The sequence below is a fragment of the Parus major genome, chromosome 1A (genome assembly GCF_001522545.3).
Source record: "Parus major isolate Abel chromosome 1A, Parus_major1.1, whole genome shotgun sequence".
Taxonomy (NCBI): Eukaryota; Metazoa; Chordata; class Aves; order Passeriformes; family Paridae; genus Parus; species Parus major.
The window spans coordinates 45,247,962-45,273,726 of NC_031773.1; the positions used below are offsets into that span (position 1 = coordinate 45,247,962).

A 25,765-nucleotide genomic window follows, 5' to 3' on the forward strand; every position below is an offset into this window, starting at 1 on the left:
CCTTTGATTCTATATGATTTGCTGTACAGAAGTCAGTAGAAAGCTCAAGAACATTTTTACTCAATTTGAGTTCATTTGAAGTCATGGGATACGACCAGATTATTTTAATAACAATTAACATTTGGGATCCATGAGAAAAGGCAAGGAAGGGCTACAGCTGCGCTGTGCAGATGTCCTGTCCCTGGACAGCCACATTAAACCAGTGATCAAAGCCTTTGATTGTGTTAGTTGTTAACTAGCTGAGTGACGCTTGCCTTTTCTTATCTTCCCTCTAATTTCATGCTGTATTCTGCTTTGTTAGTTCTCATGCAAAGGAAATGGAGAATAAACACTTCTGGAAGGTCCTGTATGAACATTTGGAGAGGGCTGCTACCTATGCTGGTAAGTCACCTTTCCTAAGCATGGTTATCATAGTAACCCATCTAATGGTGAATTATATGGCTGTTTTTCATGTGCCCCAAATTTATGTGTGATGGGGGAATTAAGAACCAGTACTACTGTCATGTCCAGGGCAGTAATGGAGAGGCTTGGGAGGAAGCTGTATCTCCTGTCCTAAACACCAAGCAGTAGATGGAAAAGGCCACCTGCATTACGGGAGGGAGTTGCAGGTTGTGGGAAACCATGCAGCAGTTTCATCTTTGCTTAAGGTTGGTGCTGCTCAGACTGGTCAGGAACAGTGACAAAACCGGTGTAATGATGCAGACCATCTTCCTTCTCTGGGAATTTCTGCAGACAGTCCTTGTGTGTGCTCTTGAGGTTTACCTATGGGCATATGCAATCTAATATTTCAATACAGAGTCAGAAGTATGCAGCCGTTTGTGAACTTCCCTCTTACTGAAGGGAACTGAGCCCAGCTGAGAAGTGCCAGGGTTGCAAGGTATCCTAGAAGGCTGTCTAAGCAATGTGTGTCTTTCAGATCACTGTTAAACACAGTTGTGTCTAAACAGGTCCATGTCACCAAATTAATTATTTTTGTAACGGGGGATGGATTCCTTGCTACTGGTGATTATGAAATAACCTGAAAAGATGTTCTTAACTCTTCTGTAGAAATGGAGCTACAAAATGAACTAGATGAACAGGAGGAGAGCATTGCTGAAACAGAAAGTGAGAAGATGCCAGAAGGAGAGGTGGGGACTGTCTTTCTGGAGCAGCTGAGGAGTAGAACAGATTGCAGTGAGCGGCTGGACCACACAAATTACCGTTTCCTACTGTGGAAAGCGCTGGATAAGTTTCCAGACAGAGTGGAGCCTCGGTCAAGGGAACTTTCCCCACTTCTTTTGAGATTCATTCGGTAAGTAAGATTTACTTTTCAGTTGAGTGGACACATTGCTTTCAATGTGTTGCTGAGCTTTAAGATTGGCTATCCCATTACAGACTTTATTTCTTGAATGCATGGCTGATGACATGTCTGTTTCCAGTTGAGATAACCTTTTAATTGGAATGTGGATTCTGTTAGAAACTAAGCAGGCTGAAATGAAACTTAAAGTAGGTCTCTGCTGCTCAGTCTTTTTTCATTGACTTGCCATTATCACAGTCTTGTTACTCAGTCACAGAGTGATTTCAGTGGAAATAAAGTTCCTCTTTCATGAAAACATGCTTTAATTTGGAATCACAGAATACCAAAGTGTTTTTCCCCCAGGATGGGGAAAATACTGATTTTGTTAGGGGCTGATTCAAATTCCTGCCCCTGGAGGGAAAGCAGTGGTGTGCTTGCATATGTGTGCACATATCAGAGAGTATGATGGACAATAAGATGTTATAGTAAGAACGGTGAGGTTTTTAGTTGTTGTTGTTGCCCTGAAACCTTGAAAAATGTTATGCTTCTTAATTCCTTCCTTCTTTTTTTAAAACACAGAAATGAGTACTACCCAGCAGATTCCTTAGTGGCTCCATCTCAGGATCTCAGAAGAAAAATTAGTGGCACCATAGCAGCAAAACAAATACCAACTGAAGAGGTGAATGATGTTGCTATGGAGGAGGAGGAGGAGGAGGCGGAGGAAGAAGAAAAGGAAGAAGGGGAACCAATTAGTGTAGGAGTACTGAAAAAGAAAACAAGAAGAGCTGCTGCTAAGTAAGTATTTTTAGTTTTCCCTTTTGCTAGTGCATTCATGGAAAGGCAGGTTCAGCATCTCACGTTGAGATACAAGTTGTGTTTTTGTATATATTATTTTTTTCTTTTGCTTGTGCTTCATTGTTTCTCAGTGGGTTACAAGTCAGAAATTCTGCCTGTACAGTACTAAAAATCTAAATATATTGCCCAGGTTTTATCATTATCTTGTTACCTGCTTACCGGTCTGTAGTGTATTTTACTTCAGGCAAAAAAAAGTGTAGTATTCTGAAGTTTTCAGAGACTCTTGTACCTGAATTCCCTGGTTTCTCCATGTATATCTGTTAGTCTTTGAAAACTGTGGGCATTGCCAAACACTTCAAAAAATCAGACTATTTTTTTAAGTATTCTAATATTGGGATACAGCCATTTCCTGCCCATTATAAATCTTGTCTTCTTAGGGACCAAGGTTTTTATTTGGTAGACTAAAGGTGCATATTGCTGAATGTCATTGTTGCAGTGCTGAATACATGGAGAATGTTGCTCTTTGTTTGAATTGTCCCTAGTGATGACCTCTGTCAAATATGCCTTACAAATACAGCACAACAATTTTGCAAAGGATGGCCCTTGTAATGACAGAGAACTCCAAAATGTCCCCTTATATACTGGGACAAGACAAATATTTGATATGTGACCTAAAGTGTCATTTCATCCCAGGTGTCCTATGAGTATTTAATTTTTTTCCCAGATTCTGGCTTCTATCTGCAAGTTATCAGCAATTAAAATACAGTGACAGTCCAAGATATCTTGTTGTTTTCCCAACCTCCATGTCAAAACATCCACGCAGTGAAGTGGAAACGTTAGCTCCCGGTAGCTGTAACAAAGGCATAAAAGATTTACCAGAGGTGTGTTAATGAGTTATGGAGTGACCTCTCTTCCCGGGTGAGGCCTGTGCCAGGGGGGACTCCCTCGAGTCCTGGGAGGCCTGGCTGAAGCAGGGAGGGTGGCACACCTGCCCTGGGCTCCCTGTGGGGTTCCTGGAGGGTGTCCTACTCCTCCCTTGTCTGTGCCCAGCCATGGAGAAAGATCAAGTGTCTGGACGATTCAGTGTAAATTAGCAGGGGGAGCCGTTGAATGAGGACAGCTTCTACCAGTCCCACAGCACACATGGTAGAGGAGATCTCACACCTTCCTTATCCTGGTCTTTTCTGTCCCTTTCCATGAAGAGGAGGTGGGGCAGATGTGAGGTGACCGTGCCAGTGCTAGAGGAACTGGCTTGCATCTGTCCTTAACACTGCAGCCCAGTGTTAAGTCCAGTACAGTCTGTGACTGAATGCAGCCCATCACACTGGTAGGAGCAACATGGGCACCAGTTAGGGACAAGTGAACAAACAAAGAGATAAATACAGAATTTTGGTTTTCTAGGCTGGGCTGGCAGAGAGAAGTAAGCTGCATCCTGACTGTACCCCTTTCTCATGAAAAAACTGAGTCTACCCAGTGCTACTGAAGTAAAGGCATTCTCTGTGCAGTGAAGTGACAGCTGGAAGGAGCTGCTTAGGGAACAGGACACCTCTTGCTATGTCCGAAATAGTGCTGAGGACTTGGGATCCTCTTGTGTTGTTTTTTGTTTTCTTCTTAATGAATTTTAATTAAAGTTCTCTGCTTGTTTGTCTCCTGGATATTAAAAAAAATAATTGTTTTGTTTTGCAGGCAACTAATAGCCCACTTACAAGTTTTCTCAAAATTCTCAAATCCTCGTGCATTGTATCTGGAGCAGAAGTTGAATGCCTTGTATACCCAGGTGAGGCTATTGGCTTACTTTTAGAATTGTTACTAATAAATTAACTCTTACTTGAGTGCAGTGTCTAATATTAGCTAAACTTGTCGTTTTCTGAACTCAGCTATGATAGCTGGAAAAGGAGCTGTCCTTCAGAGGATTTTCTAACAGGCATCACTTGAAATGAGCCCCTTAGGCAAAGACCTGCTTTAAGATACTTGGCTCAGTTTGCCAGGAGTGGCACTTGCAAACAGATCTGACAGCAGAAAAGAAGTAGTCTTTGGCAAGGAGAGTGGAAGTTCTTCCAAGTCTTTGGAAGAGTGGCTGCAGAGGATATCTGTTTCACTTCCTGTAGGATCTGGAGGAGTATTTAAAATCCAAAGCTTGGGGAAGATCTGAGGTTTGTATTTGTCCTATAGTGTTTTGTGTACTAAGAGTATGGCCAGTATGTACAAGAGATCATCAAGCATCAAAAAAGGATTTTCTTCTTAAAAAATATTCAATTTGCTTGATTCTTTTCTGAGGGATTTCCCTGAAAGAATTGTGGAAAGTATGACTTTGAAGGGGGATTCTGAGTATTTATTTTACAATCCTTAAAACGGTTTACGTTTTTAATTTTACAGGGTTGTGTTGGTTCCCAGTTTGTGGATTTGTTCAGGTCATTAGGGTTTGCTCTCACTATTCCCAGTTTGTGTTTTCTGAGTCTGTGGGTGTTGAAAGCTCAGTTCCTTAGTCCCTTAGAATTTGAGAATCTCTATTAGACATTCACTCTGTTTCAGTCTATCTTAAAGTAATGCTTAGAAAAACAGTTGATCCATGTGTTTGCTTGCCTGTGTTCTTAGCAAAATATTGGGCAGTTGTGTAAAGGTCAAATCACTTTGGGAAGAACAGCCTGGCACAAAAAGAAAGAATACTTCATCACTTACTGTTTGCATTTCTGTGTCTTAGTATATGCATTGTCACGGCTGGTGTGTCCATCTGGCATAGGGACATCATGGCAAAGCGACCTTGGATGACATTTGCCTGTGCTATTTGGTGTGAGACTGAAGGACTGATAAAGATACTGCCTGAGGAAATGATCTGTATTTCTCAACTTCTTTTCCCTGTCCTAATGAATCTCAGGATCACAGAATATGCTGAGTTGGAAGGGACCCATAAGGACCATTGAGTCCAGTTCCTGGCCCTGCACAGGACACCCCAAGAATCAAACCATGTGCCTGAGTGCATTGTGCAAACACTAACTCAGATAGTCTTGGTGCCGTGACCACTACTTGGTGTTTTTAGTGCCTAGGTTATGAAGTCATGGTCAAGAGAAGGTGAATCTCAGTGAGACTTTGCATACCAAGTCTTCTGAATAGTTTGTGTTTGTCACAGGAAAGAAATACAGGTATCTTGGAATGGTTTGGGTAGTCTCCTTTTTAATACAGTCTTCTTAGATACACAGCTGATAACTGGTTTTGATGATAAATGCAAACTCAGAGTGGTTCAAAAGACAGCTATGAAAAAACAAATATTATAATTGTCCTGTGTAGATAGGAAGGAAAAGTATATATGAACTATCAGCAGCCATGCCCCTTTTTGTGAGTGGCAGTTGTGCATGTGCATCTTGGTTTTATTTATACTGGCAACACATACATTCTGCTTCCATTTGAATCATTTAGTCCAAAACCTGCTTGAGCTGGTAGCCTTTGGGTTGTTTCACTATTTTCAGTAAGCACTTCTGTCTCCTAGATAGGGACTCATTTTCTTTGTTTTGTTCTTTGCAGTTACTGTCTCATCAAGACCAGAATGTACAGAGAATAGCTCTTGACTGTATAATGACATACAAGCATCCTCATCTGCTGCCATACAGGTAAAAGCTTTTATATTATTTTAGTGTTGGTGAATGAGCCTGCTTCAGGGTCAGTTTTATTTGGGGTCCTGTATTTGTTGAAGACCTATATATAAAGTTTAATTTTAGCCAGCTGTATGTTTTGTATCTAAGAGAGGAAATCAGTTTTTGAGGCTGATCAGTGTTTCTTTTTTGTTTAGAGAAAAATAGCAACACTTGCATTCTGTCCCAGAATAGTGTCAGTAGTGTTATTAGTTCCATCATTTTCAAAGATGTCTTTTGTACTGGTGATTTATAACCACCCAAAGAAAGGGACTGCATAAAACTGTAGTGTATGGTTAAATAATTTCTTTGGAATATGTCTAGGACTTACTTGTCTACATAATTAGCTACAACTCGCTGGCTTTTAAAATATTTTTTTTTATAAAAGGGTGATACTTTAATATTTTGTATGTGGCAAGGATAGATAAATAGGTAATTAGATATAGATGCATCTGTGTGTCTATCTGTCTATTTTTATAACCCTACCTGCTCTTTATTTTAACAAAATAATGTTTATTACTCTCAGGGAGAACTTGCAAAGGCTACTGGAGGACAAGAGCTTTAAAGAAGAGATAGTCCATTTCAGCATTTCTGAGGAGACCACAGTAGTAAAAACAGAGCATCGACCGGATCTCATCCCTGTTCTTATGAGGTGTGTTCTGAAGTGTGAGTTCAAAAGCTTCATGGCAGACTACCATGAGCAAGCAGAGAGAAGTAAAACTGCTTCTCATTTTGAACAGTTGAGATAAACCCATGGTTAGTGGTATAGTTTGATTTCATTTGTGTTATTCTGTATGGTTTCCTTATTAACACATTTATGTAATGTATTATGCAAATGGTGTTTTCTTTAAAAGCAGCATTTTGGTACGTACGGTTTCTACTAAGGATTACAGAGAACTATGAGGACTTTTTAGTTCACTGAGTATTGCCAACTATTTGCAGTGGTGGAAATTATCCTGCAAGGTAACCATTTTTGTACCTGAAGTTTCCAGCAGAGCTTCCATGGTAGTAGCAGAAGCTGATCTTTCACTAAGATGTTTTTGGACAATATGTAGTAGTTCAGTGGAGACCCTGACGGGAGGGAGCCCTTTCACTAGAGAATATTTTTAAACTGAGTTTCTCCTGCAGAATAAGAGGCTGGAGAAACAGATGGCTTGCTGAAAGCTAATGCAACCTCTTTTTGATTCTTGAAGAATTCTCTATGGCAGAATGAGAAACAAAACAGGGAGCAAAACACAGGGCAAATCTTCAGCGAGCATTCGCATGTCAATCGTTCTGCGATTTCTGGCCGGCTCACTGCCAGAAGAGATACGGATGTTCTTGGATCTACTCTTTGAAGCTGTGAAGCAATTCAGTAATGGTAGGTAGGCCATAGAAACTGGGGGTGTGGTATTTCCTGACCTGTAGAGATGTGGGAGGATAAATATGCTTAGTGCTGTTATGTGCTTCAGCTTGTCTCTTAACCATGCCTTGAAAGGACAAAAGTAAACCTTTGGTAAGGACTGGGTTTTCCCTGAGTTTCTCCTAACAAAACACAGTTGCTCTGTTTTATATGTCCAAGGTCAGAAAAACTGAACAACTTGCCACAGCTATGCAAGTAAGCTGTAGCAGGCCAGGAGTGGGTAGTGGCTGGCATTACAGGCTAGCCTGAGTATCATGGCAGTAAAGAGAGCTTGTAAAGTGCTCTGATTCTGTAGCAGTGGGAGACATCTGCGTGTCAGAGAGATGGAAACACAGAGCTGTTCTTATTTAAAAATCTGACTGTGAGGATCTGTAATTTAGGGCCAAATTCCACTATTTTTCACTGAAAAATTTTTCTTGGTAGTGGGTGTCTTCATGGTGCCTCCCTAGATAATTTGCTGTTCCTTTGCCTATCACAGGGCCTTGCCAGACTGCAGTCCTTCAAAGTATGTCAGAGCTGGATTTAGCTAAAGTCCTGCCTCTTGGGCGTCAGCATAGCCTCTTCAACAGTCTAGAAGTTGTGCTGAAAAATATGGGACATTTGATCCAGCAATACCTGCCTGAAATTCTACAGATTATTCTCTGCATGACTGCTGTGGTATCCTGCATCCTCCAGCAGAGAGAGAAGGTACAGTGTATGCAAATGATATATAAACATGTAAATTAAGTTCCTTTCTCTCCTCCTCCTCTGAGCTTACACGTACAAACAGAGCTTTACTGATTCAAGTAAAGATAAGTTGAATGCCATTGTGGAGTGAAGCTTATCAATGAGAAGTCTGTCAAAATAGAGGCCAGTGATGCTTATCTGAAGGTGGCTCAAGCAGTGCAGGCAGAGTTAATGTATTTAGAAAACTGATTTGAACTGTGTTTTTGTTTGAGTTACTGAAGAGAGAGTTGGAGGTGGTCTCTGTGCGTTGTTCCTACCTGTTGTGTGGGGAGATGGGCATGAGAGGGAGATAAATGTTCTGTTGTAAACATGTAACAAGATTTTATGGCTGGAAGTTGAAATTTGCCTTATAGATGGAGTTTCTTGGCTGCAAGGATAAAACATTTGAGCAGGGGAGGGAGAGGTTTAAAGTTCCTTGCCTGAAGACGTTAGAGCAGACCCTGTCCTTGAGGTGTTTTGTTGTAGTGCTAGACCTCAGTGGAGCTCAGCATTGTGGTGATCACAGTGATTATCTACTCTGAGTGTCTTCTGTCAAGGGACACAGGAAGGACATGGCACCAGCCATGCTTTCAGCACACTAGAAGCATCTTCAGCTCTGTACCAGGAGTAGTCATACTAATCCAGTCTTACCATCTGGCTCTTAGCCAGGTATCTGCAGAGCATTGCAAATGTTTTTTTCCCTTGCTGAGCAATGGCTGTACATGCAGAAGGGGTCAGGTGAGGAAAATGTCCTGTTAAAAGATTGGTTGCACCTAAAGGTGGGGCGTGCTGGCTTATTGCTGCCCTGTATGCAGGGAGGCGGCACAGACATCCCCGAGCTCTAGTCCAGCTACTTGGGGTCTGGTGCCAGCTGCTCAGAAACTGTAACACTGAGCCAGGCTTTTCTGTCTTCCTGGTGCAGAGCCTGTTCATATTTTAGGTGGGAAACTAGGAAACTGCACAGTCATCATCATCGCTGTGGTGCTGAAAGGAATTAGGAGATGATGGACTGAACAAGTGGGAATGGATGTTTTGTTACTATGAGCATCTTCTTACCAGGACCCTGCTGTGAGCATTTGAGGTTAGAACTTGCTTAGGAAAAAATCCATCCAGCAAAGCAAGTCTTTGCAGTAGGCAGTATCCAGGGTCTCATAGTTCCCTGTGGGCTACACAGAACCTTGCAACTGTCTTAATTTATGAAGAGGATGAGCAAATTTGAGGGCATCAGCGCCCCACAGTCTGACTTCAGCAGTGCATTGCATATGCCTACATGTTTTCAATGTGGTCAGGAGACAGGTGTTCTGAAAGCTGCTTCATTAAGTGCTAGGGAAGCCACATTTTGCCACAGTTGCTACAGTAATCCTGTCATGGTTGTGTAATGTCAGGAGTGACAGTCTGTTGTTTGTCTGAACTTAATTTAGCACTTCATTAGCCCAGGGGCTGTTAAAAGCTCAAGGAAGAGTGTGAGAAATCTGTTTATCTTGACTAATAATTAGAAGACATTCTTGGAGTTTGAGAGTAATTTATTGCAGAGTGATACTGCCTGGAGAGTTAAACATCAGCTTTGACCACTCTAAGACAAGTTATTAATTTACTATTTCCTACTGATTGTGTTCACTATCAAGTTTCTTTGTCCTCTCAAAGGCTTGATCTCAGAGAATTCTTATGGTGGTCGAGCAGTGGGAAACCCAAAATTACTTTTCTTGGAGGTCACCAATAGTATCCTGGTTTGTGCTTTCTTTGGGCTTTCAAACAGTTAATTTGCCACCTGGAAGCTGATTGCACTCTATTAGTAAATATTCAGTATAGCTTGGGAGGTCCTGTTGCAAGAGCTTGATCAGTTCTTTTTCCACCATCTCCTCTTTGTCTTTTTTACCTGTGATTTTGGATTGTGTGTGGTGGATCGTGGTATGAACTGGAGACCCAGAAGAGCTCCAGTATTAGACAGTGGCTTTTATTTGCTCTCATGTGGCTCTGTTGTTTTTGAGGCTGAAGTTCATTACCTCTTGCACTGTGGAGCTACTTCATGTGCTTGTGCTGTAGCTGCTTTGCACAGTATGGAGATAATTTAGATTACTCAGGTCAAGATTCCTCTCAGGGAGGAGAGTCAGAATGCAGCAGTGCATTTATTGAAATGTTTTTCCCAAGAAACGCTATGGAACATAACCACTAAATGGGTACAGGAAGCACCTTCCTGTAACCAAATGCTATAGCACCCACTCTACTCTGCTGGAAGACATAATTCTTCCCTTCTCTGTTCCTCCCCGCTTCTCTTTGTCTGTTGATTTATTTTCTTCCCAGAAGATCTTGGTGTTCAAAGTACAACTTCACTTTGGAGAGCTGATTTGGGTCCTTTCAAGTGTGGAACAGAATTGTTTAAGTATCAAAGTTGGAAATCTAATTAATTGTGGTGTAGCTTTCTGCATTGTGTCCAAAAGGGGTAGATGCTACTGGGTTAAACCTATCAGCATAGATTTTTTTATGAGCTGAAGGAGTCCTGTGTGACTCAATGCAGGAACAGGCAGGCCCCTTTTAGAAAAATTTCAGTCAAATCCACATCACAGTCTGAGATGTGGATTGTTCCTGTGAACAAGTTACAAGAGAAAACAGAAGTTTCTACAAAGACTGTATCTGGATGTGGTCAATGAATTGCTGGATTTAATTTCAGAGCAAGTAGTTAGTAGTTGTTCTGCCAAGGTCTTACTGGGTTGGGTTTTTTATTTGTTTGTTTTTTGTTTTTTTTTAATAGGTCCAACCTAGGTTGATTAATCCACTGAAGAATTTGAGACGTCTTGGTCTCAAGCTTGTGGCAGAGTTTTTTTCTGATCATGAGACCTACAGCTTTAGTGTAGAAGAGATTGATGCAGTTTTCCATGCTGTGGTATGGCCTCAGGTAAGCATTTCTTGTTTTTCCAAATAACTTGTTTGAAACATGTACCATGCAGGAAACTCCTGCTGTACTAGAGTCAATCATGTCTGCTATGTCCATCACTAGGCTGATGTGGCCTTGGACAGATTCTGGCAGTGTGTCTGTGCAAGGCCAATTTCTTGGCTCGTGTCTGATTAGTCCTGGAATAAGTAAGTCACAAATTAAAGTACAAATTAATTAATCTGAATAAGATGGATGCCATTTCTTTGTTCTTTAACCACAGAAGCAGACTTCTTCCCTAGATGCTTCAGGGAAGCTAAATAATACGAGTCATTTCTAGGTGCACTTTGCTGCTTTTCTGTGTGACAATTGTTGGGTAGGGACTGCAGAAACAAATGCTGCTGCAGGAAAGGAAGGACCCAGCAGGGTCTGTAGGCTATGTGGTCTTGTGCCTACTTCCAAGAGTTCCATGTGAGCACAGTGACAAAGCACAGGCTTGTGGCTTTTATAAGAGAAATTCAGATCACCTCTGAGCTTGGAAAATGCAGTGCTGTGAGATAGAGAGAGAGAACACAGAATTTAAAATTAAACTGTGTTGTCTTTGTCAGTGCAGTGGCTCTGGGTTTGTCTGGAGTGCCTGTACCAGCTGCTGGGTTGTCTGCTCTAAAAGCAGTTGTGTCCATGAAAAACTTAACTGAGTAAGAGGGGCTTACTCCAGGAGTGCTCTTCTACAGAGGCTTTTGAGGTATCCAAATGTCCAACTTCCTTGGAGCAGAAAAGCCTGCTAAAGAGCACTGGTATAGTCTGTGAAACTGCAGAGCTGCTTCTCTAGACATTGTGTTTGTTTACTCCTATATTGTTTCTCTGCTCTACCAGTAGCAATATGTGATGTGTAGTATGGTTGTGTGGACAAACAGCAGATAAAAGAGAGCCAGGCAGTGCATATAGCTCTGTATTGCACTGGGCTGAGCAGCAGGGAAGTGCATGTTCCTGTTTTGTCCATGGAGTCTTCTCATAGCCGGGGTGCTACGTGGGAAAAGCAGTGAACATTTATTGCAGTTCCAGAGCAGTCCAGGCTTTGAATCAGCAAAACACTTAAAGCTTTCAGGTAGCACAGTGTTTGCAAATTCTGAGTAACTCTGAACAAGATGTACTATTGTCACAAAATAGTTAGACTGCCTCTTGTCCTTATGTATGTCAGGAAGACAAATGGTTTTGAAGCTTGAATGGTAGTATGATCCAGAAGCTCCCTCTGGAGTCTTTTCTGGTGAACTTCATGAAGATTTGGTTTTGGCTAAAGTATCATTTTGACTTGTGTGCTTTCCTTTTTTAAAACTAGAACTCTGAGGTGTGAAAACTCACGGAGAGGACAAATTGTTTTACGCCTGTTGAACCTGCAGTTGGAGTTTGCTGTTGTTCATAGCCCAGGATTTTGCTGCTGAGGCTTCTTAGCCTGCACAGCAGCATTCCTGTGGGATTGGATTAATGTTTTACTCTCCATTGTATATCATCCAGGGAATCTCTGTTTTATGCAGGGCAGTAGTATTACCAGCTTTTGAGACAGAAGAAGATTTCTAAGATCCTGGCTATGATGGTCAGACTTACCTTCTTTTCTGTTATACTGAGGTCTTGAGCAAAGTGAGCTAGTCCAAACCCCACATGTACCATTCTGCCTACCACCCCTGGGTGCACTGGGTGCTCTGCCTGTGTGCTCAGTCGTGGTGCCCTGGTGACAGTCCAGCGGTGGTCACAGTGGAAACCCACCTGTGTGACTTGGGTGGAGCCTGTTGGGTTGTGGAGTGGCAGAGAGGAGGGTGCACTGGGTCACCTTAGCCTGTGTCCAGTGCTGAAGCAGCAGCAGCTATCCTGTGTGGCTCAGGTTAGGCACCTCTGAGGTGGGGTTGTTTTGGACACAGAACCCTGTTAGAAGGTCCCGTTCATGGGATGCAGTACAGTGTTCCAGCCTCTCCAGTGAGGCCATGGAGATACAGACCAGGTGCTGCAGTCAGGACATAGGAAGTGTGGGAGGAGTGAGTTTTGGGTGCTGTACTTGAGATTTCATAGATGTGTCTGGGAGAGGTTGCTAAGTCTCTGTGGCAAATGTGAGGCATCATGGGAATCCACTTTCAGGGGGAGGACAAAAATGGCAGCTGGAATACTATATAGACAGAAGTGCGATGATCTAAGAGTCATTTGACAAATATTGAGGAAGTTGGGAAATTATTTTATAAAAGGTTGAAATTACTTTATAAAAATGGTAAACTATAGAATGTGAGGTCTTTGTTAGAGATGAGGTTTTAAAGTGGCTTTACTTGAATGTGTTGCATTGGTGTATGATATTTCTCTCCTTTTAGGTCTGCAGATTGGCTTCAGAGAGTCAGTATTCTCCAACTTTCCTGCTCAAACTCATTCACACCTGGAGTAAGAACCCCAGGTAAGTGTTCTTCTGGCAAAGAAGCCTAAGTACATCTGAATACATAAAACACAAGGAAGAAGAGCACACTAACAGGCTGTGAATGATTGTGTCCAAAACTATACTTTCTTTTTCTGTTAGACTCTTATTCTTTTGATAGCAGTCAAAGCAGCTGGGAAGCTTTCCAGTTCATGCAAGAACTCACTTTTTAATAGGCTGCTTTTTCCATATATTAATGCATATATATTAAGCACATATGCAGCCCAAACCAACTCACAGGTGAGGAGGAGGTCTGACTTCTTAGAATATGTCCATCTTGACCAATGATTTCTTAGTCTTGTGAGGTGGGAAGTCAGTTTTGCAATATATAATTTTGTTCATGTTTTTGTGAGTCTCTATTTCTTTCTCTTTTATGAAACGGTATGGGCAAGTTCAGCATATAATCTCTGGCTGAGAGTCTGTTACTGAAAATTGTAAAAGATCTTTCTTTGATTCAGACACTGTGAGAAGTTCCAGCTCAACTGTCTTGAGTGATTTTTGCCTTTTCCACAGACTCAGTATTTTTCTTTTGTTAAAGTACCTGGTGTTTCTTTTGAGACGCCTCATTGGCATCAAGACCTTATGTACAAACTTCTGTTGAAAATGGTGTTGGATCGCTGTGTTAGAAGCAGATTAAGAGGAGACTCAGGCTGTGGAGAAAGGATTAGAAAAGGGACTTGATAACCTCTCAACCTCCATTCATTTTATTTTTCATGACACTGTTCTGGTTTTTGTGCATTTTTTTCTTGGTTGAAGTGGAAGACAGTCATTATTTTTTGTGTGGCTTCTCACACAAAAAAATTATAAACTGAAAATTCTGAATCTAATTTTCAGTGAACTTTTTTATAATCTCTGAATTATAAATTTTGAATTTATAATTCTCTCAGGTATTTCCCTTTGCTGGCCAAGCAGCAGCCAGATCATCCAGAGAGTGATATACTGACAAATGTGTTTGCCGTGCTGTCGGCCAAGAATCTGTCTGAGGCCACATCCAACCTTGTGATGGACATTGCTGATAGCCTTCTCAACAGCCCAGATTTTGAACCCACGGAGCAGGTTTCCAGTTTGAGCGTGACTGACTGTGTTGTCGTGGCCGCTGGAGACGTGACAGAAGGTATGCCTGCCTGAGAGTTCTGAGAGACCTGTCAGGTGCTTTAGATGCAGGTGTTAGATTATGGTGAGGTTATCTAGGCTGGCTAAGAGTACTGGGGAAGAGGACCTCCCAGCAAAAATGCAAACATCAATGTACAAATTTGTCTTGTGCCCAAGAACTGTGAAGTCCTGCTTGCTTGATGACTGATGAGATCCACATTTGAGTGTCAGGGTCCTGAGCACTAAGAGCTTCTCTATGAAGAGGGAAATGTTGACCTGTTCTGTCTGTGAAGCTTTAACTGATACAAGTTCAAGAACTGCATTGCTGACTTGGTTCTGCACCTAACACCACGTTTCATATAAAAGCCCCCCTCCTGTATGCATGTGATCCTGTATCACTTTGATGCTTAGTCTGTGCTCCCTGACAGGAAAGACCGGGCCTTTTTGAGAGTTAGGAGACAGAACAGTAGTGTGCTGTGTTTGATGCTGTGGACACATCTTTCACCTGCAACACTCAAAGCTAGTGGAAAGGAGGGTGTGCCCTTGTTATGGCAGCTTTGATTTTACACAAGAGGTCAGTGGTGGAATAAAGAAAACGACATCTACAAATGCTTCAGTCTTTTTAGGAGATGTTACTACTTTTGAGGAAGGTCCTTGGTACCTTCTGATAATCCTACACTTACAAGGGCTGTTGCTGAAATCTGTGAGGAGAGTGGTGTGTGCTTTCTTTGCTTTCTGTTTTTGCTTTCTTAACTCAGACATGTTAGCCTTTGTCTCAGCAAGTGCTGGTGCTTCTTCCCAGCCACCAGCTGCCCTGCACATTTATAGGTCCCATTTACTTATTCTTCCACTAATGAAGCCTCGTTTATCTTGATTTCCCCTTTGTATAGGGTTGGATCTCACTTCTGTTTCTTGCAGTAGTTTCTTGGGTGTTGCTAACTGTCATATCTCTTACAGAGCCCCTCAGCTTGGGCTGCCGCTTGGTTCTGCCTCATGTTCCTGCCATACTTCAGTACTTCAGCAAAACAATGTTAAATATGGAGAAGGTGAAAAAGAAGAAGTACAGAGCTCAAGTCAGCAAAGAGCTGAGTATACTTTCCAAGTAAGTAATTCTTAGAGCCTGAAATGGTTAAAAAGCTAGAAGGAGGGAGGAGGAAATAGGCTTATTGTAATAGTTTCCAGATTAAAAAACAGTATGTCTCAAACTTTTTAAATTTACAACAGTTGTAAATACCTGGATCTGTCATTGACCTTGCAATTTGCTGGTTACTGAGGTGATAAGTTTTCAGGAGTTGAATCTAGCTAGTTTTGTTACTGGTACTCAAACCTGATGTCTCTCAAGACTAGAAGAAGGTACAGAAATGCCTGCAGTCATGTGGAACTGAATGCTTAGGTTGGGACTGTGAATTTGGTGGGTATGCTCTGTTAGCCTGGACAGGCTGACAAAGCCTTGTGAAATTACACTAGTGCTGACAGACTTCTTTGCTCTGTACTGGTGATTGAAATGATATAAAAGAGTAAATTACCTTGTTCAATTTTGCAGGATCAGCAAATTCATACAAGAGAAGAGCCAGAATTCAGTGCTTGTGAGCCTTCTCCTCCCTTTCCTTTATCAGAGTAACATGGAGCAGGTAAGTAAAAATTATTTCCCCCCTACTAAACATATGTTTTTCTTTTAATAAAGTATATTTGTTTGTTTAAGATACAGTTAAAAGTCTTGCTGATTACATGCCATTTCTCATTATTAGCCTGCAGTAAGTCTTCATGTGTTTGTATTCTGCTCTGAACGTGGTGCCACTGCATGTTGATGTGCACTACTCACCTAGAGGTGCCAGTGCCCAGACTGATTCTGTTTCCTCTTTTCATGTGGAAGGCCTGCAGAAGTTATAATGCAGTCTTTACTTTCTTTGTCACTGTAGTCAAGCCACCAAATTACTTGTGGTGTTTGAAATAATTGCTCTTCTTCACTGTGGATTTTATACACCCCAAAGCCACAGCATGTGGACAGCAATGTGAATACATGTGGTTGGGGATGTAGCATGTGTGGTATGCAGTGCTGCACTAGTCTGCTGCAGGATGAAAAGCAAGCTGTATACAGTACTATTTTGGGGTTTTAAATCTATGAATCAATAGGGGACCACATGTGATTTCTGTTGAGGGAGATCATACAAGAGCTTCTTTACTGTGCAGTGACCAGGTACTGGAACACATTGCCCAGAGAGTCATTGGAGTCTCCCTCATTGGAGATACTTGAGAACTGTCTGGATGCAATCCTGTGCCATGTGCTCTGGGATGAGCCTGCTTGAGCAGGGAGGCTGGACCAAATTGATCCCCCGTGGTCCTTTCCCACCTGACCCATTCTGTGGTTCAGTGAAGTATATGATGCTGTTAATGTTCATCTCACATATTCAAGTCTGCTTTTTAAAGCTTTATTAGTTCTCCTGACCTTTGAGTTGCAGGGAAAGACACATAAAAGAAGTCTTTATTGTGCTGACAGTCATCTCTTAACACTGTTCTGTTTCTAATTGAAAGGTTGCAAGTACCTCTGAGAAATTTTATGATTGCATTGTTTCCTTCTAATTTTTTATTATCATTCAGTATCTCTGGTCTGAGTAAAGTAAAGCCGTGTTCACTTTGTGTCTTGAAATGTGTCCCAAGGAAATGAAATAATCTTGTTAGGTTTGAATACTTACTGAGAGTTATGTGTCTCTTTCAGGGTACACAAATTGACATTCTGGAGACAGTGCAGAACTTGCTGAGGCATTGCTCAAACCCCACCAGCTTTCTCAAACCACTGGCAAAGCTTTTTTCTGTCATCCAGAACAAACTGTCTCGGAATAAGTTGTGCTTGGTATTTCAGGTATTGCATTTCTACATCTTCTTATGTTTTGGGTTTTTTTTAATTTGTTCTAAGAGATCAAGAACAAAGTAACAACAGTATACATGACTTAAAAACATTTTTAATCTACTTCTTGTAGAAGTGAAAGTAACAGAATTCTATGTGATAGAAATTCATGAGCTGCACAAAGATTGTGAAAGTTTTGGCTTACAGCCTGGTTGATGTGAGCCTCACCAGGAATCTTTAGTGTAAGAGGAGCCAAGTAAAGCACTTCAACCACAGCAAATCCTGCATGCTAATGAAATAAGAATGGAGTTCAGTATCCTGAAGTTCATTTTTATTCATATTCTTCTCTCACAGTTTATACTAGGCTGTCCTGTATTACTTTGAAGTGACTTACATAAAACTTCTTAGCAGTGAAACACAGGAAACATTCAGTGTAGATATTTAGGAACTTAGGAACTTAAAACATGTATCCTCCAAATTCCATAAGAAAGGCTCTTACAGAGGTTCTAACATGAGAAAGACTAATGCTGCTTTATTTATTTTTTGTCTCGAGTGGTAAAGTCTTGAATTATCCAAATTTTTGACAACTAAAAGAGTTAACTGGGTTTTTTATGTTTCTTTTTAGACTTTATCTGACTTAGACACTAAGTTGGTGTATATTACTGATGTTGTTAAGGTATGTAGTTTCTTTGCTCCCTTTTTCCCCCAATATGGTACGATCATGTTTCTGTCATTTTTCATTAACGACTTGTTGCTCTGCCTTAGCTGAATGCCTTTGATCAGCGACATCTGGATGATATCGACTTCGATGTGCGTCTGTCAGCATTTCAGTCAATCACAGCCCACATCAAGGAAATGCAGACAGTGGATACTGACTTCCTCATCCCTGTTATGCACAACTGCTTCTATACTATCCAGGTTGGCTGAATATTCCTTCTCTCATTGTATGCACCGTGTGTCCATGATGAATCTAACTTTAAACTTACTTCCATTGCCTGTTTTTTGACATCATGTAACATGCAGAAAGTATCTTTAGGTATTCTTGCAAACACGTTTTTGAAGTTCTATCTGTTTACTTTTTCATCTGTGTGTCCCAAAAGGAAAATACAGTGCAGCACAACTTTCTGTCACTGAGCCCTGGAACTGTTTGGTCATTTGTACTGGATAAAAGGCACATTACAGCCTTGAAAGGCTGATTTTCTATTTGTTGCAACGTGTTCTGGTTGTGTGCGCCTGCTGATGAATCTAAAAGATTTTTCCTCCTGAGTAGGGTGGACATTATTAATTTGGGACTAGAACTTCTATAGGAAAGCTCTCAAGAGTTTCTAAGTCTCTACAGGACTTGATATGTTGTGTCCAGTGGTACTGTTCTGTCCAGGCTTTTGGGAAGGGAAAGATGTCATAGCCAGACTCATGTGGTGCTGTTTCTTCATCCACTCAGCTCGGGGATATGGCTCTTAGTGACAACGCAAGCCTTTGCCTGACCAGTTTCATCCACCGACTGGCAGAAATCAGCCACACAGAAGATGAGTACAAGGAGCTAATCCAGCACACTCTCCTGGAGTCTGTGAGAAGGGGTCTGAAGAGTAAGACTGAGGTAAGGCAGTGGTATCTGATGACACATTTCCAGCTATCTTCAGGGTAATGAGGTGTTTTTTGGGTGAGTTCTCAAAGTCCTGTACTGGGGTAAGAAGTCCAGGTACCCACTATAAACTTACCCTTCATTTAAAATTTTACAAAAGCCTAAAAAATTATAGAAATTAGCTGTGTTTCTCTGCTGTTGTTCATCTTTTCTTAGTTGTAACTTGTTCTTTGGAGGGGAGGCTTTAATTTATATGCAGTCCATAAAAGGTGCATTTGTTGTTACCAAGAATTAGGACGTTTGACTGAAACACTTGCAAACGACAGCACTGCTATTCTCAGGAGCGTGTACCAGCCTCTACAAGGAATACTTAACATTCACTGCTTGTTATTTGTAGAGCATCCAGCAGGACTACACATCACTGCTTTCCTGCCTCATTCAGACATTCCCAACAAATCCTGAATTCCAGGATTTGGTCCAGCTGACCAACCGCCATGATCCTGACATGGACTTCTTTGAGAACATGAAACACATGCAGGTAAAAGACAGCAGGCATTTCTTAGTGCCTCTCCCCACCTGCCAAGCAAAGGCATCTTACTGTGAGGGTATGTTTTGCAAAGCATCTGTGTGTTGTCTGCAGAGAAGTTGAACTTGTGTCATTAGGTATCATTACAAAAAAGAGGGATGTGGACAACATCAGGACTAACTGAGAATCAAAGTCATGTTTCTATCTAGAAATGTCTTGGGTTTATGACAGCCCACAGTCAGCAGTATCCTGAAGATCTCTCTGACATAGGCATGGAATGGGTCTCTGTTTATTCTTGCCTGTTCCCTGCTGCTCTCAGTCTGGAGACTCTGCAGCCTTTTCCTATTCGCAAACCTTTGCAATATAAATGTTACAAGAAGCCTGGTCTTCTGGTTTTTCTTGCAGTGTGAAAATACATTTCTTCTACTTTAAGAGATGTAATTTGAGAGAGTCTTTGCTGCATCTGTAGTTATATGCGAAGTTGTAAGTTTTTAACTTGTAATTTTCTCTGGTCTTTGCATCTCATTGCAGCAGCTGCTGTCTGCAGTTGCCTCCCTTGTCTAACTGAAGATAGCACAGTCTTATGATTGTGAATCCACAATGCCATTGACTTGGAATATCTATTGAGGGAAAAGTGAAAACCCAGAGATTTAAGGAAAAGGGCATGCCTTGGAAATGACTAATATGTTTATACCATTCCCTAAAACTGGGACATTTTCAGAGCTGCTGGATGTACATGCTCTCTTGTGCTAGCTGTGACTCAAGCACCACCTCATTCACTGTCTCCCATGTCTGACTCAGATCCATAGGAGGGCACGAGCTCTGAGGAAACTGGCAAAACAGCTCACCGAAGAAAAGCTTGTGCTGTCTTCTAAATCCCTCCAGAACTACATCATGCCTTATGCTACAACTGCCATTTTCAGTGAAAAAATGCTTAAGGTAGGCTCTTTTAATTGAATGCATCCACCTGAATATTTTCACCTTTTTTATATAGCATTTGCCTTAAAAACCTAACCTCTTTAGACAGCTGATATGTTTGTGAAGTGAATGTCTCCATTGTAGGCAAAAGTGCTGGTGCTGGTTTTGGTGGCAGAAGGAGTTTGGAAAGTGCAAGTGCAGTCTGGGCCCAGTCCCATATCTGCTAAATTTATCCTGTTTCTCAAAAGTTGATCTCAGAAAACTGTTTGGGTTAGGGGTTTTTTTATTGTTGTAGTTTTTTACTTGGGGTTTTATTTATCTTTATTTTTGGTAATCAGTTTCTTATTTTTTCCCTCTGCCTCCAAACTTCTGTCTTCCTGTTTAGTTGTGAGATTGGTTACTCTTTGACAGTAGACTGTGGGAATATAATCTGTGCCTAGTAACAGAGGTGGGAATACATACGGTTTTCTCTGGATTTAGAGAGAAACTGCAGGAATTGGCAGAAAACATTGAAATCAACAGCAGCTTTGTAATTAAAATTTGAAGAGTGACATTTGTTAGTCACTTTCAGTGAGATTACTTGTAATGTCAGTGTGGATAGACTTTCCACCTGTGGCTTTGAAAAGCAAGGTTTCATACTTCTGTAGTTCCCTGCACACTACCAGAAGAACAGCAGACCTGCTTCTGTCAAGCCAAGTAAATGTCTAATTTGCTTACTGTCAGAAAAACTTTTCTGAAGCTGAAACAATTAGAGTCAGGCACTGGACCGTTCCCCTGCAGCAGTGCAGGCTGTGCCCCTCAGTAGAGTGACTGAGTAGCTCTTCAACCAGAGGGCAGTAAAATGTGTTGATTGAAACTTTGTTGAAGAAATAGACACATTTTATGTCACACCTTAAATGGGTTTATAGTTGATCAACATAGCCCAGCAATGTGCCATGTGTTTGTGGTTGGATGCCTTGACTGGTTCCTGTTCTTAGTTCTTAATGCAAGCGAGCCCATAGGTTGAAGTATGTGAGAAAAATGAAATGTGTGCAGAAAAATTTGGAGGAAGTGGGTCTGGAGATCTGCTTGATGGAGTGTGATTTTTGGGGGATTTTTTCCTAACATGGTGCTCAGGTGGACATCTAAAAATACCAAATCCCAGGCATCCCCACTAGACAGATGTTACTTCTTTCTCTTGTTGCTTTGAGTAAAGGATGCTTTAGACACATGACTATTTTGAGTGCTAACAGCAACTGATTTTCTCTCTTTTGAGCAGCATGAAAATATGGTAACAGCCTCAGTTGAAGCTATTGGAGCTGTCTGCCGGCATCTTTCATGGTCAGCATATTTGTACCACCTGAAGCATTTCATCCATGTCTTGCAAACAGGACAGATCGGTACGAAGCTGGGAGTCAGGTGGGTACCGTGAGCAGTGCTGCTCTGGTTTTCTCCAAAGACTGATTAGGCACAATTCAGTGTTTTTAGGAGCATCACATGGATTTTAGCCTCTTCCCTGATATGAGAGATTGCTGACTTTGAGATGGACCTAGGCAAGTGAAGGTGGGCATGGCTTGCTGCCTGCAGCTATGAAGTTTTAACACCATGTCTCACTGAATGCATGGCAGTGGTTCTGTCAGGCTATGCGTGCTCCTGGAACACCTCCATTGCTCCAGTACCACTCTCTGTGAGGTTTCACAGTGAGCAAGGTCACAAAATTCAGGCAGCTGAGAAGTAACCAGTTTTTATTTTCTGGGGGTTTTCAGGATAAACCTCATTACGGTGCAATGTCACTGAATATGATATTTTCCAAAAAGTACTTGTAAGATTTTTCTGTTGTGTGTGTATATACATCCTCTTCTTTTTGTACAGAGAGCTGATCTTTCTTCATGTTTTCCTTCTGCAGCTTGTTAGAGACAGTGCTGGAAGCCTTTCACTTTGACCATGAAACACTTGAAAAGCAGCTTGTGACCATTGATAGCCAAGGTGAGTTTTTGTGTCTGCTTGTAAGAACACTACCTCAAACTGCTCAAATACAGCTAATCAAAGTTTTGTGTTTTACTGTTGACAACAGCTACTCCTTTTTAGAATGGGCATAACTGGAAGCTAGTGTTGACTTTTCTCCTCAGGAGCAGTACAGATTTTCCTCCTGTGTGTTGACAAAGTCAGGAGAGGTGTAAGGAATCATTTCCACATTACCACTCCATCCCAGGCATCTGTAAACCAAAACAGCCCAGAACCTGTGTGGTTCTCAAGGTCTGCAGCCAGCCATGTGGCTGCTGACACAGCTGAGTTTTTTATCTTTGGTGTTGGCTGCTCTCATGGTTATCTGCAGCCTAGATGTCCTCACCTTGCTTCCCTCACCATTTCACAGGATGAAGTCCTTCTTTAGCTTCTTCACTATTGTGGTTACCTATGTTGGGACCTTTGGGTGAAGGAGGAGGATACATCACAGCTCTGCTTGTTGGTACCTCTTGCCCTATGAAATCCTCAGTTTTAAGTGAATGGTAGTTCTGTATAGTTCAAGCACATTAACCTTTGCTAAGCTGACTATGGGGTACAGACACAGAGTGACATTGTCTTTGCTTTAAACCTGGCTCTAAGGAGTGGTTATCAAAAACCAGCAAGCCAAAGCTTCATTACCCAGTAGAAGAAGCCTGATGCTTATTGGTGATTTGCTGTCACTGGTGATAGGTAGGAGCTTTATCTAGAACTAAACTGTTACAAGAGTCTCAATTAAGGCCCCAAGTTTTGTGTTCTCCTGTATTTACCTGTACTTTTGGCAATTACTTGATAGAAGCTGCTGCCATGGACCTTGAGCCAGTGGTGGAGGCTGAAGAAGCCATGGAGCTGGAGCAGAGTGAAGGGGAAGAGGAGGAAGTTGAAGAAAAGAATGGGAAGAATCTCACTGAGAAGCCAGTGGAACCTGAGCAAGCAGCTGAGCCATCTGAAAATGCTGAACAAGTGCCCAAGCCTGTTTCGTTCTTACCCCGAAATAAAGAGGAGCTTCAGTGTCTGATCAAACACATTCAAGAAACAGTTACGGTCAACATCTTGCCTAAATTGCACAGGTGTATTGTTGCAAAGGTAAGGAGCTGACATTTGAAAGGTCTTTTGTAGGCTGCTGCTGTAAGGATTAGAATACTGCTTCAGAGCCAGTGAAAATGCAACACATTAAAAAAAACAGATGCAGCTGGAGAGAGACAATTTGAAAGCACAGAAAAGGCTTCGGGCCCTTTGCTGAGTCATGTAGATTACTGACAGACCCTCTGGTCAGTGTGGATGTGGTGTCTTAACCTCCCTGCTGAGAACTGTCTCGACCTACACAAGTGAAATGATTCACTTTGTCCAACCTCTTGAAGAGTTCTCAGCCGCTTGCTAGCACCAGCCTAGTTTCTGTATTGAGAACACAGGGATTTATCTCACCTGTCCTTTAGCTGTCTGGGTTTTTCCTGCAGTCACCAGAAGATATGAGCCTGCTGTACTGGCCTCTTCTAGGATTTGCTGAGAAAAAGTAGGATTTGTTTCTGTATATTAAAAGTGCATTGTGTTTTGCTCTCCTAAAAAGGTTAAAAGAGACGAGGAGCACAAGCTTGTGAAATCCAATGTTGTGAATGATGATGAGGTGGTTCGTGTTCCGTTAGCTTTTGCAATGGTCAGAATGATGCAGTGTCTTCCCCAGGAAGTGATGGAAGCTAACCTACCAAGGTAAATCCATTGGGGTTCCTTAAATCCCAGGGCGCTGTTCATTGTGCAGGGAATGAATGCAGGCACCTTTCTCAAGCTGTGGTTACGTAGACGGCTAAAGTCAGGAGGGACATCCTAACAATCCATAAATACTTATTTTGGAAATTCCTGTTCCTAGTGACGTGCACCTCTGCACCTCAGCATTTGCTTTCTGTAAATCCTTACCTAAGAGCAGAGCTGTGAATCAAGGTGCAGAGGCAGGGCTGGCTGTGCTGGGGGAAGAAAAATGTACAGAAAGAAAGGACAATCATTAAAACATCCTGAAGGACAGTAGGTGTGTGTATGCCTATAAAGCCTCTCTGTGAGGCTGGCTGTGAGTACAGCTGTGGTTGTGAAACAAGGCTGAAAAGCAGCCTCCTTGGCAGTGTAATTAGTTCTGCTCTGCTTGGAGATGAACAAAGCTGTCTGTCTTTGTTTCCAGCATCCTACTGAAAGTCTGCACATTCCTGAGAAACAGATTTCAGGAAATACGGGACATTGCCCGAAACACCCTCATTAAAATCATGGAAGTGCTGGGAGTGCACTACCTTCTGTATATCTTAAAGGAGATGCGGTCTGCACTCATCCATGGGTACCAGGTAATGCTGTAATTCTTCCTCTTCTGCTCTCTGTAGGCTTTCTTTAATGTACTGGGAGGAGAATCCAAAGAGAAGTTGGTATTGAAATTGTTTTTGCACTGGTAGAATAGCTTGGTATAATGCAAGTAAATACTGTTGCTAATGCCTACATCAGTCTTTGTTATGCCCTGCCAAGTGTCAAATAAGGATCTGTACCCTCAAAGAACTGAGAGTCTAAGCCATTTTCCTAGTGAAGAGGTGAGGTATGAATGGGAAGGATGAATTTCTGGTTGCAGTAAGATTAGAGGAAATCATTCAGCAAGGTCATGAGGGCTAAGCAGTATCTGAGGGGAGTTGCTACGGAGACTGCACAGACAGTGTGTGGTGATGCTAATTGAAGGCTTGCTTCCTAGATCCAGAGCCAAGGCTCTGACTATTAATTCATCTTTCCTCTTCACGTGGTTTGGGTTAAGAATCATTTTTCATGTGAATTACCACAGTGGAGGAACGTGAGCTTCTAGCTGCTGTAACAGTGAAAGCACCAATAAGAGCAGCCTAAACATGCCAGTAAGAGCACTGGGGATAGAGGGCGTTCCAGTCCTCTTATCACTATGTGGTAGGACAGGGATCCTTTTCCTGTTGCCACTACATGGATTCTCACGCTCCCATCATTTCTTTTTCTTAATGAGAGCTGAAGTGCAGTGTGTGACTTGTGATGTCTCTGGTATGGGAGTGTCCCCATCCAGTATGGTTGAAGAAGTCAGTGCAGAAGGTTGGAAACATGATCTGTTCTCTTTTTCTTTAGCTCCATGTGCTGACTTTTACTGTGAACCTGTTACTGAAGGGCCTTGCTTCCAAGCTCAGTGCTGGTGATTTGGACCCCTGCTTAGATATCCTGATTGAGGTAAAAGCTATTCAAGACTGAAAGAAAAAGCATCATGAAGTGCTTGGGACATATTCTGGGGGGGAAGGTTTTGTCTCTGACTTGGTGGCAAACCAGGCTATTGTGTGTGGACTGCCAAGGAAGGAGGCATCAGTAAACCCCTTTGTAGAGGGTAATCAAGAGAATAGAGAAGTCACGTATCTCTGGGGCTGTATCCTGAGCCCTGCATCCTGAGAGGAGGGGATGGATTCAAGATTAAGACACCTAACTATGTTTTCCTGTACTTTAAATGGCTGAGGAAGTCAGCAGACTCAGTGCCCACAGAGCCCAGGAGCTCAGCTGGCCACACAGATGGGGTATATTGGGGTGTATTGATCTGACTGCAGTCCCATTCCTTGTATTGCAACACCACAGAGGAGTGTGAGAAGAGTGTTTTCATCTGGTGTGCTTAAACTAGGATGTTCTTGTTGACAAAGGAAAGACAGACATCATTTGTAGGAAACCTGGAGAA

The 25,765-nt window shown here is 42.0% G+C and overlaps 1 protein-coding gene across 1 annotated transcript in view; it reads left to right on the forward strand.

Annotated features, from left to right (window-relative positions):
- UTP20 (UTP20 small subunit processome component) overlaps window positions 1–25,765 on the forward strand; it is a 63,404-nt gene that overhangs the window by 22,694 nt on the left and 14,945 nt on the right. The window contains exons 20-44 of the mRNA XM_015628087.2: window positions 302–381; window positions 1,048–1,291; window positions 1,856–2,071; window positions 3,758–3,848; window positions 5,591–5,676; window positions 6,224–6,349; window positions 6,891–7,057; window positions 7,578–7,786; window positions 10,554–10,697; window positions 13,028–13,107; window positions 14,013–14,239; window positions 15,175–15,319; window positions 15,761–15,848; window positions 16,934–17,077; window positions 17,688–17,738; window positions 17,828–17,980; window positions 18,504–18,659; window positions 19,042–19,182; window positions 19,972–20,109; window positions 21,347–21,486; window positions 21,974–22,053; window positions 22,865–23,154; window positions 23,636–23,775; window positions 24,236–24,392; window positions 25,177–25,275. Coding sequence (XP_015483573.1) covers window positions 302–381; window positions 1,048–1,291; window positions 1,856–2,071; window positions 3,758–3,848; window positions 5,591–5,676; window positions 6,224–6,349; window positions 6,891–7,057; window positions 7,578–7,786; window positions 10,554–10,697; window positions 13,028–13,107; window positions 14,013–14,239; window positions 15,175–15,319; window positions 15,761–15,848; window positions 16,934–17,077; window positions 17,688–17,738; window positions 17,828–17,980; window positions 18,504–18,659; window positions 19,042–19,182; window positions 19,972–20,109; window positions 21,347–21,486; window positions 21,974–22,053; window positions 22,865–23,154; window positions 23,636–23,775; window positions 24,236–24,392; window positions 25,177–25,275 — 3,592 coding nt within the window. The remainder of the gene's footprint in view (window positions 1–301; window positions 382–1,047; window positions 1,292–1,855; window positions 2,072–3,757; window positions 3,849–5,590; window positions 5,677–6,223; window positions 6,350–6,890; window positions 7,058–7,577; window positions 7,787–10,553; window positions 10,698–13,027; window positions 13,108–14,012; window positions 14,240–15,174; window positions 15,320–15,760; window positions 15,849–16,933; window positions 17,078–17,687; window positions 17,739–17,827; window positions 17,981–18,503; window positions 18,660–19,041; window positions 19,183–19,971; window positions 20,110–21,346; window positions 21,487–21,973; window positions 22,054–22,864; window positions 23,155–23,635; window positions 23,776–24,235; window positions 24,393–25,176; window positions 25,276–25,765) is intronic.